Source organism: Babylonia areolata, chromosome 7 (assembly GCF_041734735.1).
Source record: "Babylonia areolata isolate BAREFJ2019XMU chromosome 7, ASM4173473v1, whole genome shotgun sequence".
NCBI classification, from domain to species: Eukaryota; Metazoa; Mollusca; class Gastropoda; order Neogastropoda; family Buccinidae; genus Babylonia; species Babylonia areolata.
This window is the reverse complement of record NC_134882.1, coordinates 55,528,500-55,543,499: the sequence shown is the minus strand read 5'-3', so window position 1 is coordinate 55,543,499 and position 15,000 is coordinate 55,528,500. Positions and strand designations below refer to the sequence as shown.

General features: G+C 44.0%; 1 protein-coding gene across 2 annotated transcripts in view; it reads left to right on the top strand.

Annotated features, from left to right (window-relative positions):
- Positions 1-15,000, top strand: part of LOC143284124 (protocadherin-1-like) — a 95,896-nt gene that overhangs the window by 61,779 nt on the left and 19,117 nt on the right. For both annotated transcript variants that reach the window (XM_076590779.1, XM_076590780.1), the window contains exon 6: positions 2,315-3,274. In XM_076590779.1, coding sequence (XP_076446894.1) covers positions 2,315-3,274 — 960 coding nt within the window. The remainder of the gene's footprint in view (positions 1-2,314; positions 3,275-15,000) is intronic.

The window sequence follows — 15,000 nt, the reverse complement described above, 5'->3', positions numbered from 1 at the left end:
GTTGTTTTGTTGTTGTTGTTGGCGGTGATGGTGGTAGTGTTTATGTGTGTATGTGTATGTGAGAGAGAGAGGGGGGGAGGGGGTGTGGATGAGAGTGAGTGAGAGAGAAAGTGTGTGTGTGTGTGTGTGTGTGTGTGTGTGGCTTGGATGTATGGATGAAGTGCGTGCGTGCGTGTGTGTGTGTGTGTGTATGTGTGTGTGCGTGTGTTTTTCTGTGTGTGTTTCTGTGTGTTTGTGTATTTTGTGTGTGAATGTGCGTGAGCGTATCTGTGCGCACCACTGAGCTGAATGGGCGCTCAATGGTACCCCCCCCCCTACCCCCACCTTCCCGACCCCCACCTCATCCCTCCCTCAACTGCTGAGCCTCCTGTTCCCCCCTCCCTATTAGCCCCCGCCCCCCCTTCCCCTGACACCACCCCCCCCCCCCCTCTCTGTCTCTCACCCCTGTTCCTGCCGTTAGAACCTTCTGCCCGTGTCTTAAATGTCCTCCCGTCCCATATGTTGTGACCGTGCCAAGCTTTTTACAAATACACTGCTCCAAAATTGCCTTCTCGTGTTGCTCTCTCTCTCTCTCTCTCTCTCTCTTTCACACACACACACACACACACACACACACACACACACACACACACACACACACACACACACACACACACACTACCATACCACACCATACTGGACTCCACTCTTCACCCATCTCACACAATTTTTGTTGTTGTTAAAATACCCCTTACCGTTTAGTTTAGCTCCATATGTTTTTGACTGAAGAAAACATCCGGTTTTGAAAAAAAAACAACAACAAAAACAAACAAACAAACAAAAACACAAAAAAAACAACAACAACAAAAACAGTGTAGCTTGCCTGACTATTCCTTTCTCTATATTTCTGTCTGTCTGTCTGTCTGTCTGTCTGTCTGTCTTTCTAGGTAGATAGGTAGGTAGGTAGGTATGTAGGTAGGCAGGTGAAAAGACTAGCTAGAAAGACATATATAGACATAAATAGAGAGTCAGAGACAGAGAGCGTTTCCCATAGTGAATGCAGCTGACTTCAATTGGGGAATTCCCGAAGGAGAGGATTTAGCTCCGTCCTTCTGTGTCGAACCATGAACACAGTGTATATATGAATTCACTGGCCCCCGATGGTGGTGAAAGGCTATAGGACTTTGAACCTTAAACATTACGTTACGTCATTTACGTCCCGTCCCGTCACATCACGCCAAATTAGATTGGATTAGATTAAGTTATGATGGTATGATAGGATAGGATAGGATAGGATATATTATAGCAAAATGACAGCTGAATGATTTCTCCACTGCAATGGGAAGTCATTTACAGCTTCGTCTTTTGTGAAGGACTATGGCTCTCCAAACTAGGAGGCAAGATTGCACTGGCTCTCTTAGTGCTGCAGCCTTCGGGGCTAGTTGGTCTTTGGGAACCATCTCCAACGCCGAATGTCCCAGAACCCTCTTGGCCGAGAGAGAGTGGGGATGTAACTTGGGCGAGACAGTCTCCACTTTTATCAAATTCTAGCCCAGATAGCTGGGGCAGCAGTTGCCTCTTCTGCTGTTCTGATGGTCAAAGGACTGTATTATATTATAATTATTCATAATATTATATTATGTTATATCATATTGTGTTGTATTGTATCATGGGAGGTCCTATTTTAGCATCCTGAATTATTGCACCTATTCTTACCGGCATTTTCTGTGCATGTATGAAACGATATTACCATCAGTAGATGTTGTAACTCATTTCCAGGGGATTTCGACTCTTATTTTACTCAGTTTTGATGCGGATTTAGTCACAAAACTAACATGCCACCATCTTGCTTTTCCCTTCCAGTCCCGTGTTTTGTCCCCTGAACCATGGGAATATAACCAACAGAGGCAATAATTTAGGTTGTTAAATTAGGACGTTACTTCACATTATGTAATGATATTACGTGATATGATGATTATTACATCACGTCATATTCATTTCGAGTTTGTATGCACAATAAACACACACACACACACACACACACACACACACACACACACACACGTGTGTGTGTGTGTGTGTGTGTGTGTGTGTGTGAGTGTGTGTGTGTGTGTGTGTGTGTGTGTGTTTATTGTGCATGATTGTGAGTTGGGGACTTAGTGTGTTTTGAATGCGCGTGTGTGTGTGTGTGGATTGTAAAGCGCTTTGTGCAGTGAGGAAAGCGCTGATAAATGTCCAGTTATCATTATTATTATTATCATTATTATTTTTAATATTATCAACATCATCATCTTAGTATCATTATCATTATTACAAGTATTTTGTGTTCACTCAGGTGACGATCCGGGTGACGGACATCAACGACAACGCCCCAGTCATCCTCTTCCCCACCAGCGTCAACCACTCTGTCGTCATCACCACGCTGCCGGAGCAAGGCATCACCCTGGGCCGCGTCATCGCCTACGACGTGGACGAGGGCAACGCGTCATCGCTCAACTACGTCATCCACAGCGGGGACGCGCAGGGCGTCTTCGACATCGACCCGGAGCAGGGCGAGATCTTCCTGGCGGACCTGAAGAGGCTGAGGAACCCGCACACCTACCAGGTGGTGCTGAGGGTCTACGACCGAGGCCCGATCCCTCTCTTCGCGGAAACGAGCCTCCAGATCGAAGTCAACTTCCCCAACACCACTCTACTAGCAGGCGGAGGAGGAGGGGACTCTTCCTCCGGAGGCGCGGAGGGCGAGGAGGACGACCAGTCGCGCGACTCCTACGTCATCATCGTCGGCGTCATCGGCGGGGCCACGCTGGTGCTGTCCGGCGTCATCATCGGCGCCATCCTCTTCGTGCTGAGATCCGAGCGCCAGCGAAAGCCTAGTCGCGACAGCATGCCGGTCTTCAAGAACGACTACGTCCCGGCCCCGACCGGCATCGGGATCCCCGCCGACAAGATGGAGTCCCAGATCCCCAACGTGAGGTCCCATCCGGCCTCCTCCGCCTCCTCGTCCTCCTCCTGCGACGTGTCAGCGTCCGGGGTGGTTCTGTCCCCGCAAGGTCTGTCCCCGCATGGTTTTCCCCAGCAGAAGGGCGTGGCTGTGGCCGCGGCCGACGTGCCGAAGAAGGTCAGCTTCAGCTTCGACGAGCCGGACGGGGAAGGGCGCCAGCTGCACTCTCAGGAGATGCTGCTGGTTCCCATCTCCCAGCACGGGTCTTCTCCTCACCCTCACCCTCATCCTCACCTCCACGGGAGGGAAGCGGCTGCAGCCAGCATGCAGGCGTGGAAACGTATGGCCAGTGTGAGTTGCATTTAGTGGTGTGGCGTGTGTGTGTGTGTGTGTGTGTGTGTGTGTTTCTTCTTTTTTTTTTTTTTTTTTTTTGCTATTGTTTGCTAACATGGGGTGGAAATGTTTGACCTTTGTGAACACATTCTCTCTCTCTCTCTCTCTCTCTCTCTCTCTCTCTCTCTCTATCTGTTTCTTTGTTATTGTTGCTATTGTTTGCTAACATGTAGTGGAAACGTATGGCCTCTGTGAACACATTCTGTGTGTGTGTGTGTGTGTGTGTGTGCCTCTCTCTGTGTGCCTCTGTGTGTGTGTGTGTGTGTGTGTGTGTCCTTCTGGTAATTGTTTGTTCTTGTTTGTTCAGCTATTCTTGATTTAATGTCTATTGACTGTTCGTGATATATGCGCGTGTCTGGGTTTTTTGTTTTTTGTTTTGTTTTTGTTTGTTGTTGTTGTTCTTGTTTGTTTGTTTGTTTGTTTTGTCCCCTTTTCGTTCATATGTATGTATGTTTTGTTTGTTTCTTTGTTTTTTGTTTGCAAAATTTATGCATCGTCATTCCTTTCCCTCAATCCCTCTTCCAAATACGCACGTTAAAGATCCTGTAATCCATGTCAGCGTTCGGTGGGTTATGGAAACAAGAACATACCTAGCATGCACACCACGTAAAAGCCCACTCGTGTAATGTACGAGTGAACGTGGGAGTTGCAGCCCACGAACGCAGAAGGAGTTTTTTCTGTAAACCTTTGGCTGCTGCTGCTGACGAGGATTGTCACTGACACTATACAAAGATAACATTCAGTTTACAGGCTAGGGTGTCTGTCCGTCATCATGCAGTGTTATCCTCTTCAGAATGTGATAAATTTCTTCAGTAAACTCAGTCAGACCAGTTGAAAGCGCACAAAAAGCCAGTAACTACACTCCGTTTTCTTCTTCTTTCTTTTTCCTGCCACACTGGCCTTATTTCACCAAGCTTCAGCAATCGAGAGGTTAAATGTAATTTGTTTGTTTACTTTTTTTACTTTTTTTTTTCTTTTTTGTTGATAATTGCTTCTGGTTGTTAAAAAAACAACAACAACGGCATTTAACAGATGTTCAGACACGCATACGCCGCACGTGCGTGCATACACCTGCGCAAATGGAAAGAGAAGAGATGAACAGTCACGCATTCGCACGCACTCAAGCATTCTGACTCTCAGATTAACACTCTCTCTACTCCCAGAACCACCCCTTTCCCTCTCTCTCTCTCTCTCTCTCTCTGTCTCTCTCTCTCTCTCTGTCTCTCTCTCTGTCTCTCTCTCTCTCTCTCTCTCTCTCTCTCTCTCTCTCTCTCTCTCTGTGGGTTTCTTCCTGCTTCTCTTTCTTTCGCCCCCCCCCCCCCTCTTTCACTGTAATAGTTTCGCCCCCCCCCCCTCTCACTCTGCTAGTAGAATGAAAGATATATTTATGCAGGAGTGGGACGAGTCAGTAATGTCTAAAGATATATAACTACAGACTGTTTAAAGCTGGTTTTCAGTGTGAGCAATATTTTGAATATGTGGATAAAAAGTGTTTTAGGGACTGTTTGGTAAAATTACGGCTTGGTTTGCTCCCAATAAATGGATCATTTTTTAGAAGAACATTCAAATGTAATTCAAATTACGCATGTAAACGTTGTAATGTAATCGAAGATGAAAACCATTTTATAAACAATTGTGTCCTTTACAATAACCTGCGGCAAAAACATCTGAACTCTGAAGGTCAATCGTATGTTCACTTGATGAAGAATGGTTCTGTTTACAGTATTCGTAAACTATGCATTTATATATTTAATGCCCTGAAGATACGACAAAAATTCTGTGACAACAATGATGAAAGTTAGAATTAATTTACTATGCACGAGAAGCACTTTTGTTCTACAGGTTAAGTTAGTACGTATTTTACATTTTGTTGTGGCTGAGTGATCACCATATTGTGTACTTTTGACCTCTTTCTAGGGGCCGGAGGCCTGGAGATTAAAGTTTTGTTCTTGTTCTTGTTCACTCTGCTAGTCCCCCCCCCCCCTCTCTCTCTCTCTCTCTCTCTCTGGGTTTTTCTCGCTTCTCTTTCTTTCGCTTATCTGTCTCTCTCTCTGCAATAGTTTCCACCCCCTCTCACTCTGCTAGTTCCTCTCTCTCTCTTTCTGTGTGTGTGTGTGTGTGTGTGTGTGTGTGTGTGTGTGTGTGTGTGCGGGCGCGCCACTGTGTTTTGGGTTTACGTACCCCTAACCTCTCTCCCTTCTTTCCTTCCTTCCTTCTTTTCTTCCTCGGAAGGCAGATAAAAATCACCGTTGAAAAACAAAAAAAAAACTGATGAAAAGAATGGTACAGCTGATCCCGTTCCCCTCCGATGTTCGAGGAAAAGTAGAGAGCAAGAAGAACGGGTTGGAAAGAAAGGAAAGAAGGGAAAGAGATGGAAGACAGAGATGAAAGGAAAAGAGCGAGGAGAAGGACGTGAAAACAAACAGACAAACAAACATAAACAACAACAGAGCAGAGGAAACAATATGAGAAGGAAAGCATTCTCCCCCCAGTCAGTGTTTTAAGTTTTAGCATCCACAGAAGTTTTTGTGCACAGGTTCTTCTTCACCATCTCACTTTTCTTCCTTTCTTCTTCTTCTTCTACTACGACTACTTCTTGTTTTTCATCATCATCATCATCATCATCATCATCATCTTTCTTCTTTTTCTTCTGCTGTTTCTCCTCCTCCTCCTCCTCCCCCTCCCTATTAGAAGACAACATCTGTTTGCTAATGACTCTGTCGCCGCTGGTGCATGATCTGATGATGGGAATGTTTTTGGTGTTTCCATATCCCACCGGATCTAGGACGTGGATCCTCGGGGATCTTTAACGTGCGCGATCCACACCATCTGTCTACATGGACACACGCAGAGTACTGGGGCACTAACTAAGTAACAAGGCCTGCCCATCTGTCTGGCGAGACATCCGGGAGACTGAGAGTGGGGCAGGAGGGTGTGTGTGTGGGAGGGGAGGGGGAATTTGGGAGAGGGACTCGACGGGGGGAGGGTGAGGGGGCGGAAGGGGGAAGAAAAAAAACATCCACCCTTAGCCCCAAACACACGCAGCTAGGATTCGACCTTGAGAACCTTAAACTAAAAATCCAACGGTCTAACGATTCGGATATATATCGCGTCTGTACGATTAATGCGTTGATACGGCTTTTTGGAGAGACAGACAGACAGACAGACAGACAGAGACAGACACAGAGACAGAGGAAAGATAGAAAAATTCTAAACAAAAATCTTCCTTGTCCAGTTCCAAGCGAATTCGTTTTGCACCGTACCCATGCACGCTTTTTTGGGGCAGGAGCTCGGAGAAATCCCATGAAATTATAACACAGACGTCAGTTTGTCTGCGCAGTACAATGTCACAAAGCAGCAGCGTGTCCTGATGACAGGGAATGGAGGGCGGGGGTGGATGAAAGCGTTCGCGGGCACACACACACACACACACACACACACACGTACGCACGCACGCACTAGTACACACATGCATGCACACACACAAAACACACACACACAAAAACAACAAAAACAACAACAACAAAAAACAACAAAAAACGCTCACACACACTCACAAAACACACACACACACACACACACACACACACACACACACACACACCACACACGCGCGCGCGCGCACACACACACACACACACACACACACACACACAACAAAACAAACTGAACACACACACACACACACACACACACACACACACACACACACACACTGATGTACCGGTCCTAAGCCCCCTGGGGTATTTGCCGTGTCACAGGTATAGGCCATACGTCATCGGATCGCCGACACCTAGAACAGCAGGACTGTCATGGTGATGGCTCTCTTTCATTTCTCAGGGCCCTTTGTCGTTGACAGAGAGAGAGAGGAGGGGGCGGGGCGGGGCGGAGGGGGGAGAGAGAGGGAGCAGGGTGGAGGGGAGATATGCATACACACAGACAGAGACAGACAGAAATACAGACAAATAAGAGAGGGAAACAGAAACAGAGGGAGACAGAGACTGACAGAGAGAAAGAGATGGGATAGGCATCAATACAAAGACAGACAGACGGACAGATAGAGAGACTGACACACAGATATGGAGACATATATAAACTTCCTTCCTTCTTTCCTCTCCTTCCGTCTTCCTCCCTTCCTTCTTTCCTTTCTTCCTTCCTTCCTTCTTTCCTTCCTCCCTTCTTTCCTTTCTTCCTTCCTTTTTTCCTTTCTTTCTTCCTACCTTCTTTCCTCCCTTCTTTCCTTTCTTTCTTCCTCCCTTCTTTCCTTCCTTCCTTCCTCCCTTCTTTCCGTTCTTTCTTCCTTGCTCCCTTCTTTCCTTCCTTTTCTCCTCCTTTTCCTCCTTCTCCCCCCCCCTTCCTTCCTTCCTGCCCTCCTTTCTCCCTCCCTTTTTTCCTCCACCCCTCCCTCCTTTCCTCCCTCCTTCTTTCCCTCCCTCCCTTCTCCCTCCCTCCTTCCTATCCCTCCTTCTTTCATTTCTACCATCACCCCTTCTATTCGCTACTTGCCTCATTCACTTTCTATCCCTCCCTTACTTCCCTCTTTCCATTCTCCTCTACCTCTTACTGTAAGGAGCGTGAACAAGTGCTGACAGCGATATGGTTTTTTGTTTGTTTTGTTTTGTTTTTTTTAATAAATTTTCTTATTTTTTTATTTTAATTTTCAATACTACCCCGATCAGATTTCTTGAAATGCGCCGGGAATGTGATACTTTATCCCCATCAATTAGAATGACTTCCAGCGAAAATATTGATACTGGGCTCTGGAACGCTGATCACAGATTATGAAAACTTAATTCATTATAATTATCGTCCTTTCCAGAGAAAATGCCCCCCCCCCCCCCACCCCCTTTAAAAAATCTATTCTGTATTATTTCTTCTCTATTTTTCATGATGGAGGGACACGCCCTTAACGCAATGCATGCATTCAAACACGCACGCACACGCGTGCCCATTATCTGATAAGCACACTCATGTGTATGTGCACACACACACACACACACACACACACACACACACACACACACACACACACACACGCCAGACTGTTGTTATTCGTCAATGTCAGTATCTCTTGTCATTGACACACCTCTGACCGCTCTGCATATTACATGCGGATAAATTCCCCACTGACTCACACGGAACAGAGAAACGACAACGAACAATAGCAAAGACAAAGAGAGAGGCAGACAGGCAGATACAGGAAGAGAAGGGGGGGGGGAGTGAGAGAGTGTGTGTAGAGATGGATAGAACAAAAGAGAAGAGAGAGGGGGGGGGAGTGAGAGAGTGTGTGTAGAGATGGATAGAACAAAAGAGAAGAGAGAGGGGTGGGAGGTGGGGGGGGGGGAGTGAGAGTGTGTGTGAAGAGACGAGAGAGAGGGGGGGGGGGGGGGAGTGAGAGAGTGTGTGTAGAGAAGAAGGATAGAACAAAAGAGAAGAGAGAGGGGGGGGAGTGAGAGAGTGTGTGTAGAGGAGAAGGATAGAACAAAAGAGAAGAGAGAGGGGGGGGGGAGTGAGAGAGTGTGTGTAGAGAAGAAGGATAGAACAAAAGAGAAGAGAGAGGGGGGGGGGAGTGAGAGAGTGTGTGTAGAGAAGAAGGATAGAACAAAAGAGAAGAGAGAGGGGGGGGGAGTGAAAGAGTGTGTGTAGAGAAGAAGGATAGAACAAAAGAGAAGAGAGAGGGGGGGGGAGTGAGAGAGTGTGTGTAGAGAAGAAGGATAGAACAAAAGAGAAGAGAGAGAGAGGGGGGGGGAGTGAGAGAGTGTGTGTAGAGGAGAAGGATAGAACAAAAGAGAAGAGAGAGAGAGAGAGAGAGGGGGGGGAGTGAGAGAGTGTGTGTAGAGAAGAAGGATAGAACAAAAGAGAAGAGAGAGAGAGGGGGGGGGGAGTGAGAGAGTGTGTGTAGAGAAGAAGGATAGAACAAAAGAGAAGAGAGAGAGAGGGGGGGGGGAGTGAGAGAGTGTGTGTAGAGAAGAAGGATAGAACAAAAGAGAAGAGAGAGAGAGGGGGGAGTGAGAGAGTGTGTGTAGAGGAGAAGGATAGAACAAAAGAGAAGAGAGGGGGGGGAGTGAGAGAGTGTGTGTAGAGAAGAAGGATAGAACAAAAGAGAAGAGAGAGAGAGGGGGGGGGAGTGAGAGAGTGTGTGTAGAGGAGAAGGATAGAACAAAAGAGAAGAGAGAGAGAGGGGGGGGGAGTGAGAGTGTGTAGAGAAGAAGGATAGAACAAAAGAGAAGAGAGAGAGAGGGGGGGGGAGTGAGAGAGTGTGTGTAGAGAAGAAGGATAGAACAAAAGAGAAGAGAGAGAGAGGGGGGGGGGAGTGAGAGAGTGTGTGTAGAGGAGAAGGATAGAACAAAAGAGAAGAGAGAGAGAGGGGGGAGTGAGAGAGTGTGTGTAGAGGAGAAGGATAGAACAAAAGAGAAGAGAGGGGGGGGAGTGAGAGAGTGTGTGTAGAGAAGAAGGATAGAACAAAAGAGAAGAGAGAGAGAGGGGGGGGGGAGTGAGAGATTGTGTGTAGAGGAGAAGGGTAGAACAAAAGAGAAGAGAGAGAGAGAGAGAGAGGGGGGGAGTGAGAGAGTGTGTGTAGAGAAGAAGGATAGAACAAAAGAGAAGAGAGAGAGAGGGGGGGGGGGGGTGAGAGAGTGTGTGTAGAGAAGAAGGATAGAACAAAAGAGAAGAGAGAGGGGGGGGGGGAGTGAGAGTGTGTGTAGAGAAGAAGGATAGAACAAAAGAGAAGAGAGAGGGGGGGAGTGAGAGAGTGTGTGTAGAGAGAAGGGTAGAACAAAAGAGAAGAGAGAGAGAGAGAGGAGGGGGAGTGAGAGAATGTGTGTAGAGAAGAAGGATAGAACAAAAGAGAAGAGAGAGAGAGAGAGGGGGGGGAGTGAGAGAGTGTGTGTAGAGAAGAAGGATAGAACAAAAGAGAAGAGAGAGAGAGAGAGGGGGGGGGGAGTGAGAGCGTGTGTGTAGAGGAAGAAGGATAGAACAAAAGAGAAGAGAGAGAGAGAGAGGGGGGGGGAGTGAGAGCGTGTGTGTAGAGAAGAAGGATAGAACAAAGAGAAAGAGAGAGGGGGGGGAGTGAGAGCGTGTGTGTAGAGAAGAAGGATAGAACAAAAGAGAAGAGAGAGGGCGGTGCGTGAGAGCGTGTGTGTAGAGAAGAAGAAAGAACAAAAGAGAAGAGAGGGGGTGAGAGAAGGATTAGAAAGAGAGAGAGAGGGGTGGGAGGTGGGGGGGGGAGTGAGCGTGTGTGTGACGAGACGAGAGAGAGAGAAGGGGGGGGAGTGAGAGAGTCGTGTGTAGAGGAGAAGGGCTAGAACAAAAGAGAAGAGTGAGGGGGAGGTAGTGAGAGCGTGTGTGTAGAGAAGAAGGCTCAGAACAAAAGAGGAAGAGAGAGGGGTGGGAGGTGGGGGGGGCGGAGTGAGAGTGTGTGTGACTGAGACGAGAGAGAGAGAGGGGGGGGAGTGAGAGAGTGTGTGTAGAGAAGAAGGATAGAACAAAAGAGAAGAGAGAGGGGGGGGGGAGTGAGAGAGTGTGTGTAGAGAAGAAGGATAGAACAAAAGAGAAGAGAGAGGGGGGGAGTGAGAGAGTGTGTGTAGAGAAGAAGGATAGAACAAAAGAGAAGAGAGAGAGGGGGGGAGTGAGAGAGTGTGTGTAGAGAAGAAGGATAGAACAAAAGAGAAGAGAGAGGGGGGGGAGTGAGAGAGTGTGTGTAGAGAAGAAGGATAGAACAAAAGAGAAGAGAGAGGGGGGGGGGAGTGAGAGAGTGTGTGTAGAGAAGAAGGATAGGACAAAAGAGAAGAGAGAAGGGGGGGGGGGAGTGAGAGAGTGTGTGTAGAGGAGAAGGATAGAACAAAAGAGAAGAGAGAGGGGGGGAGTGAGAGAGTGTGTGTAGAGAAGAAGGATAGAACAAAAGAGAAGAGAGAGGGGGGGAGTGAGAGAGTGTGTGTAGAGAAGAAGGATAGAACAAAAGAGAAGAGAGAGGGGGGGAGTGAGAGAGTGTGTGTAGAGGAGAAGGATAGAACAAAAGAGAAGAGAGAGGGGGGGAGTGAGAGAGTGTGTGTAGAGAAGAAGGAAACAAGAACAAGAACAAGAACAAAACTTTAATCTCCAGGCCTCCGGCCCCTAGAAAGAGGTCAAAAGTACACAATATGGTGATCACTCATCCACAACAAAATGTAAAATACGTACTAACTTAACCTGTAGAACAAAAGTGCTTCTCGTGCAGAATCCAGAAAGATTTAAAATATTAGGAATATGGTTTACAAACGACTTGAAAGATTGTGATAAAATAAATTATGCAGAGAAACTCTCCGAACTGAAGTCCTTATTCAAAATATGGATAAAAAGAAATATCACGCCTATGGGACGTGTTGCGGTGTTAAAATCTCTTATCTTATCTAAACTTATTCACCTGTGGATCTTGCTCCCAAATCCTCCTGATGATTTTATTAATAGTTGCCAGAGGATGTGTTTTCAGTTCATATGGAATGGAAAAAGAGACAAAGTGAATAGAAAAACAGCAACAAAAAGTGTTAAAGAAGGTGGTTTAAACATACCAGACATAAGAAAATATAGTCAAGCATTAAAACTCACCTGGATAAGAAGATTTAAAATTACAAAGCATAAATGGAAAAACATTTCAATTGAAATGTTCCCATTTTTCACTGAATTAGAAAGATATGGACCCATGTATGCATTGCGTAAATGTAATAATAATTCATTTTGGAAACACACTTTCATGGCTTACAGAGAATTTTGTTGTCAGGTTACACCTAAATCAGATATTGACCTTCTGTCAGAACCAGTCTTCTATAACGAAAAATTTAAGATTGGAAATAGTACTATAAATCATAGAGACTGGGTTGATAAAGGTGTATACTGTGTTTCGCATTTTCTGAATGACAATGGACACTTTCTTACACAAAATGAATTTTGTGGAAAATATGAACTGAATGTACATTTTCTGGCATACAATGGTTGCTTAAGAGCAATCAAAAACTACATGGAACAGGTAGGTCTTAATGTTCCAACAACCCACAGTATTCCTGACACACCAGGGGCATTAAAAATAATATACTCGACACCTAAAGGATCACAGCGATACTATGATGTTCTAGCATTTGATGATACAACCCCGAAATCCTGTCACAAGTGGTCTGAGAAACTGGGAACAAAGATTAGTTGGCTAAAAGCTTATAACAAACTTCATAAACTTAAAGACATAAAACTAAAGTGGCTACAATTTCGTATATTACATAGACTCATAGGAACGAATGTTGTTTTAAAGGAAATGGGAATTGTAAACAGTATTGACTGTGATTTTTGTTTAGAAGTTAAAGATAGTGTTGAACATATATTCTGGCGATGCCATTACTCGAAACGTTTTTGGACAAGTCTAGAAGAACTAATAAAAATAAAGTGCACAGTGTGTGAAAATTTGAAGTTCAGTGAATGTATAATACTGTTTGGTTTCCATGCTGATATGAAGACAGACTCAGTGCTTGATTTATTCATCCTCCTGGGGAAGATGTATATATATAAATGTAAGTTAGATAAATGCCTTCCAAATATTCACGCTTTTGAACATTACATTGTTTCAAGATACAAAATCGAAGAATATAACGCTAAGATCGCATGTGAAACACACAGCTTCAAAATAAAATGGTTGCCATACTTACCTTTAATTAGAAACAACATATAAAAACAATATTTCAAACCATGTATGGAAATATAACACAACTAAGTTAAATGTTGAAAAAATGGTGCAAGTTGATATGTAGGGATATGGATATCTATTCCTTTTTTTCTTTTTTTGTGTGTTGTTGTTGTTGCTGTTGATGACTTATTCAAACATTCTCAGTTGTTTTTACTTAGAATGTTATATGTGTATATCAATTTTTTTCCATTTTTATTTATTTATTTATTTATTTTTTAATGTTGTTGTTTGTTTTTGTTTTATTTTCCTATTGGTACTATGTTTTTGTCAGATTTGTCTTTTCTCTTTTCCCAATATATGCGTTTATTCATTTAAAAAAGAAAAACAAGCAAAAAACACAAGCAAATAACTTAGTTATGTTTATTGTTAATGTTGACTGTATTCAGATTTGTAAAAAAAATCTTTTCATGTATTTTTTTTCCCCATCTATTCTCAATTGTCACATTAAATTTATATACAAAAAAAAAAAGAGCAAAAAAAAGAACAAAACTTTAATCTCCAGGCCTCCGGCCCCTAGAAAGAGGTCAAAAGTACACAATATGGTGATCACTCAGCCACAACAAAATGTAAAATACGTACTAACTTAACCTGTAGAACAAAAGTGCTTCTCGTGCATAGTAAATTAATTCTAACTTTCATCATTGTTGTCACAGAATTCCTGTCGTATCTTCAGGGCATTAAATATATAAATGCATAGTTTACGAATACTGTAAACAGAACCATTCTTCATCAAGTGAACATACGATTGACCTTCAGAGTTCAGATGTTTTTTGCCGCAGGTCATTGTAAAGGACACAATTGTTTATAAAATGGTTTTCATCTTCGATTACATTACAACGTTTACATGCGTAATTTGAATTACATTTGAATGTTCTTCTAAAAAATGATCCATTTATTGGGAGCAAACCAAGCCGTAATTTTACTAAACAGTCCCTAAAACACTTTTTATCCACATATTCAAAATATTGCTCACACTGAAAACCAGTTTTAAACAGTCTGTAGTTATGATATATATCTTTAGACATTACTGACTCGTCCCACTCCTGCATAAATATATCTTTCATTCTTTGCTTAAATAATGACAAAAATGTTTGCTCACAACCAACGCCTTGTTGCAACCAGACATATCCAAACCCAAGTCTAAATAAAGTATTTTTTACTAAAGACACCCAGCATTTTTTTTCCCCCTTTCGTCTAAGTTAAACAACATCAAATATGCCTGTCTGGGTAATCGGTGCACATTGATATTCAGCAACCTTAACCAGTACTTGATACACCTTGTTGCACTATTTATATATAGTGGATAACGTCCTAATTCGCCGTATGCAAACTTGTTTGGTACTCTAAGTGTTATGTTAAAAAAACGTTTACATGCAAAGGAATGAACTTTCTCAATATTATCAAGTCTGTTAAGACCCCACATCTCAGAAGCGTACAAAAGAATGGGTTGTACCTGAGCATCGAATATTTTGAAAAAACATCCTTTGGAAATATCATTCAGCTTCGTTATATATTTTATACAGTCAATGCATGCATGTTTGCCTTTTGCTGCTAAAATCCCTACTCCTTTGTTTATACTCATTTTTGTTGTAAAAACAAACCCTAGATAATTATATTCATTCACTACTTCTAGAGCATTTCCATCGAGATAAAGAAGAAGGAAAGAACAAAAGAGAAGAGAGAGGGGATTGGGGGTGGGGGTGGGGGATTTGGAGGAAACAACACGAGTGAGAGACAGACAAATACAGGCAGAGGTAGAGACACACATATAGCACTTTTTTTTTCTTTTTTTTAATAGTGATAATAATAATAAGCTTGTTCTCATTCCCCGGTTTCCAACCAAAGAAAAAAAGAGGCGGTGGGGGTGGAAAGAAGCGGAAGGGAGGAGGGGGCGTGGCTGGTGGGGGGAAGCAGCATCCGAATATCTGCCCTGGTATAAATGATGTTTTGATACTTCAAATAACAACACGCTGCGAAC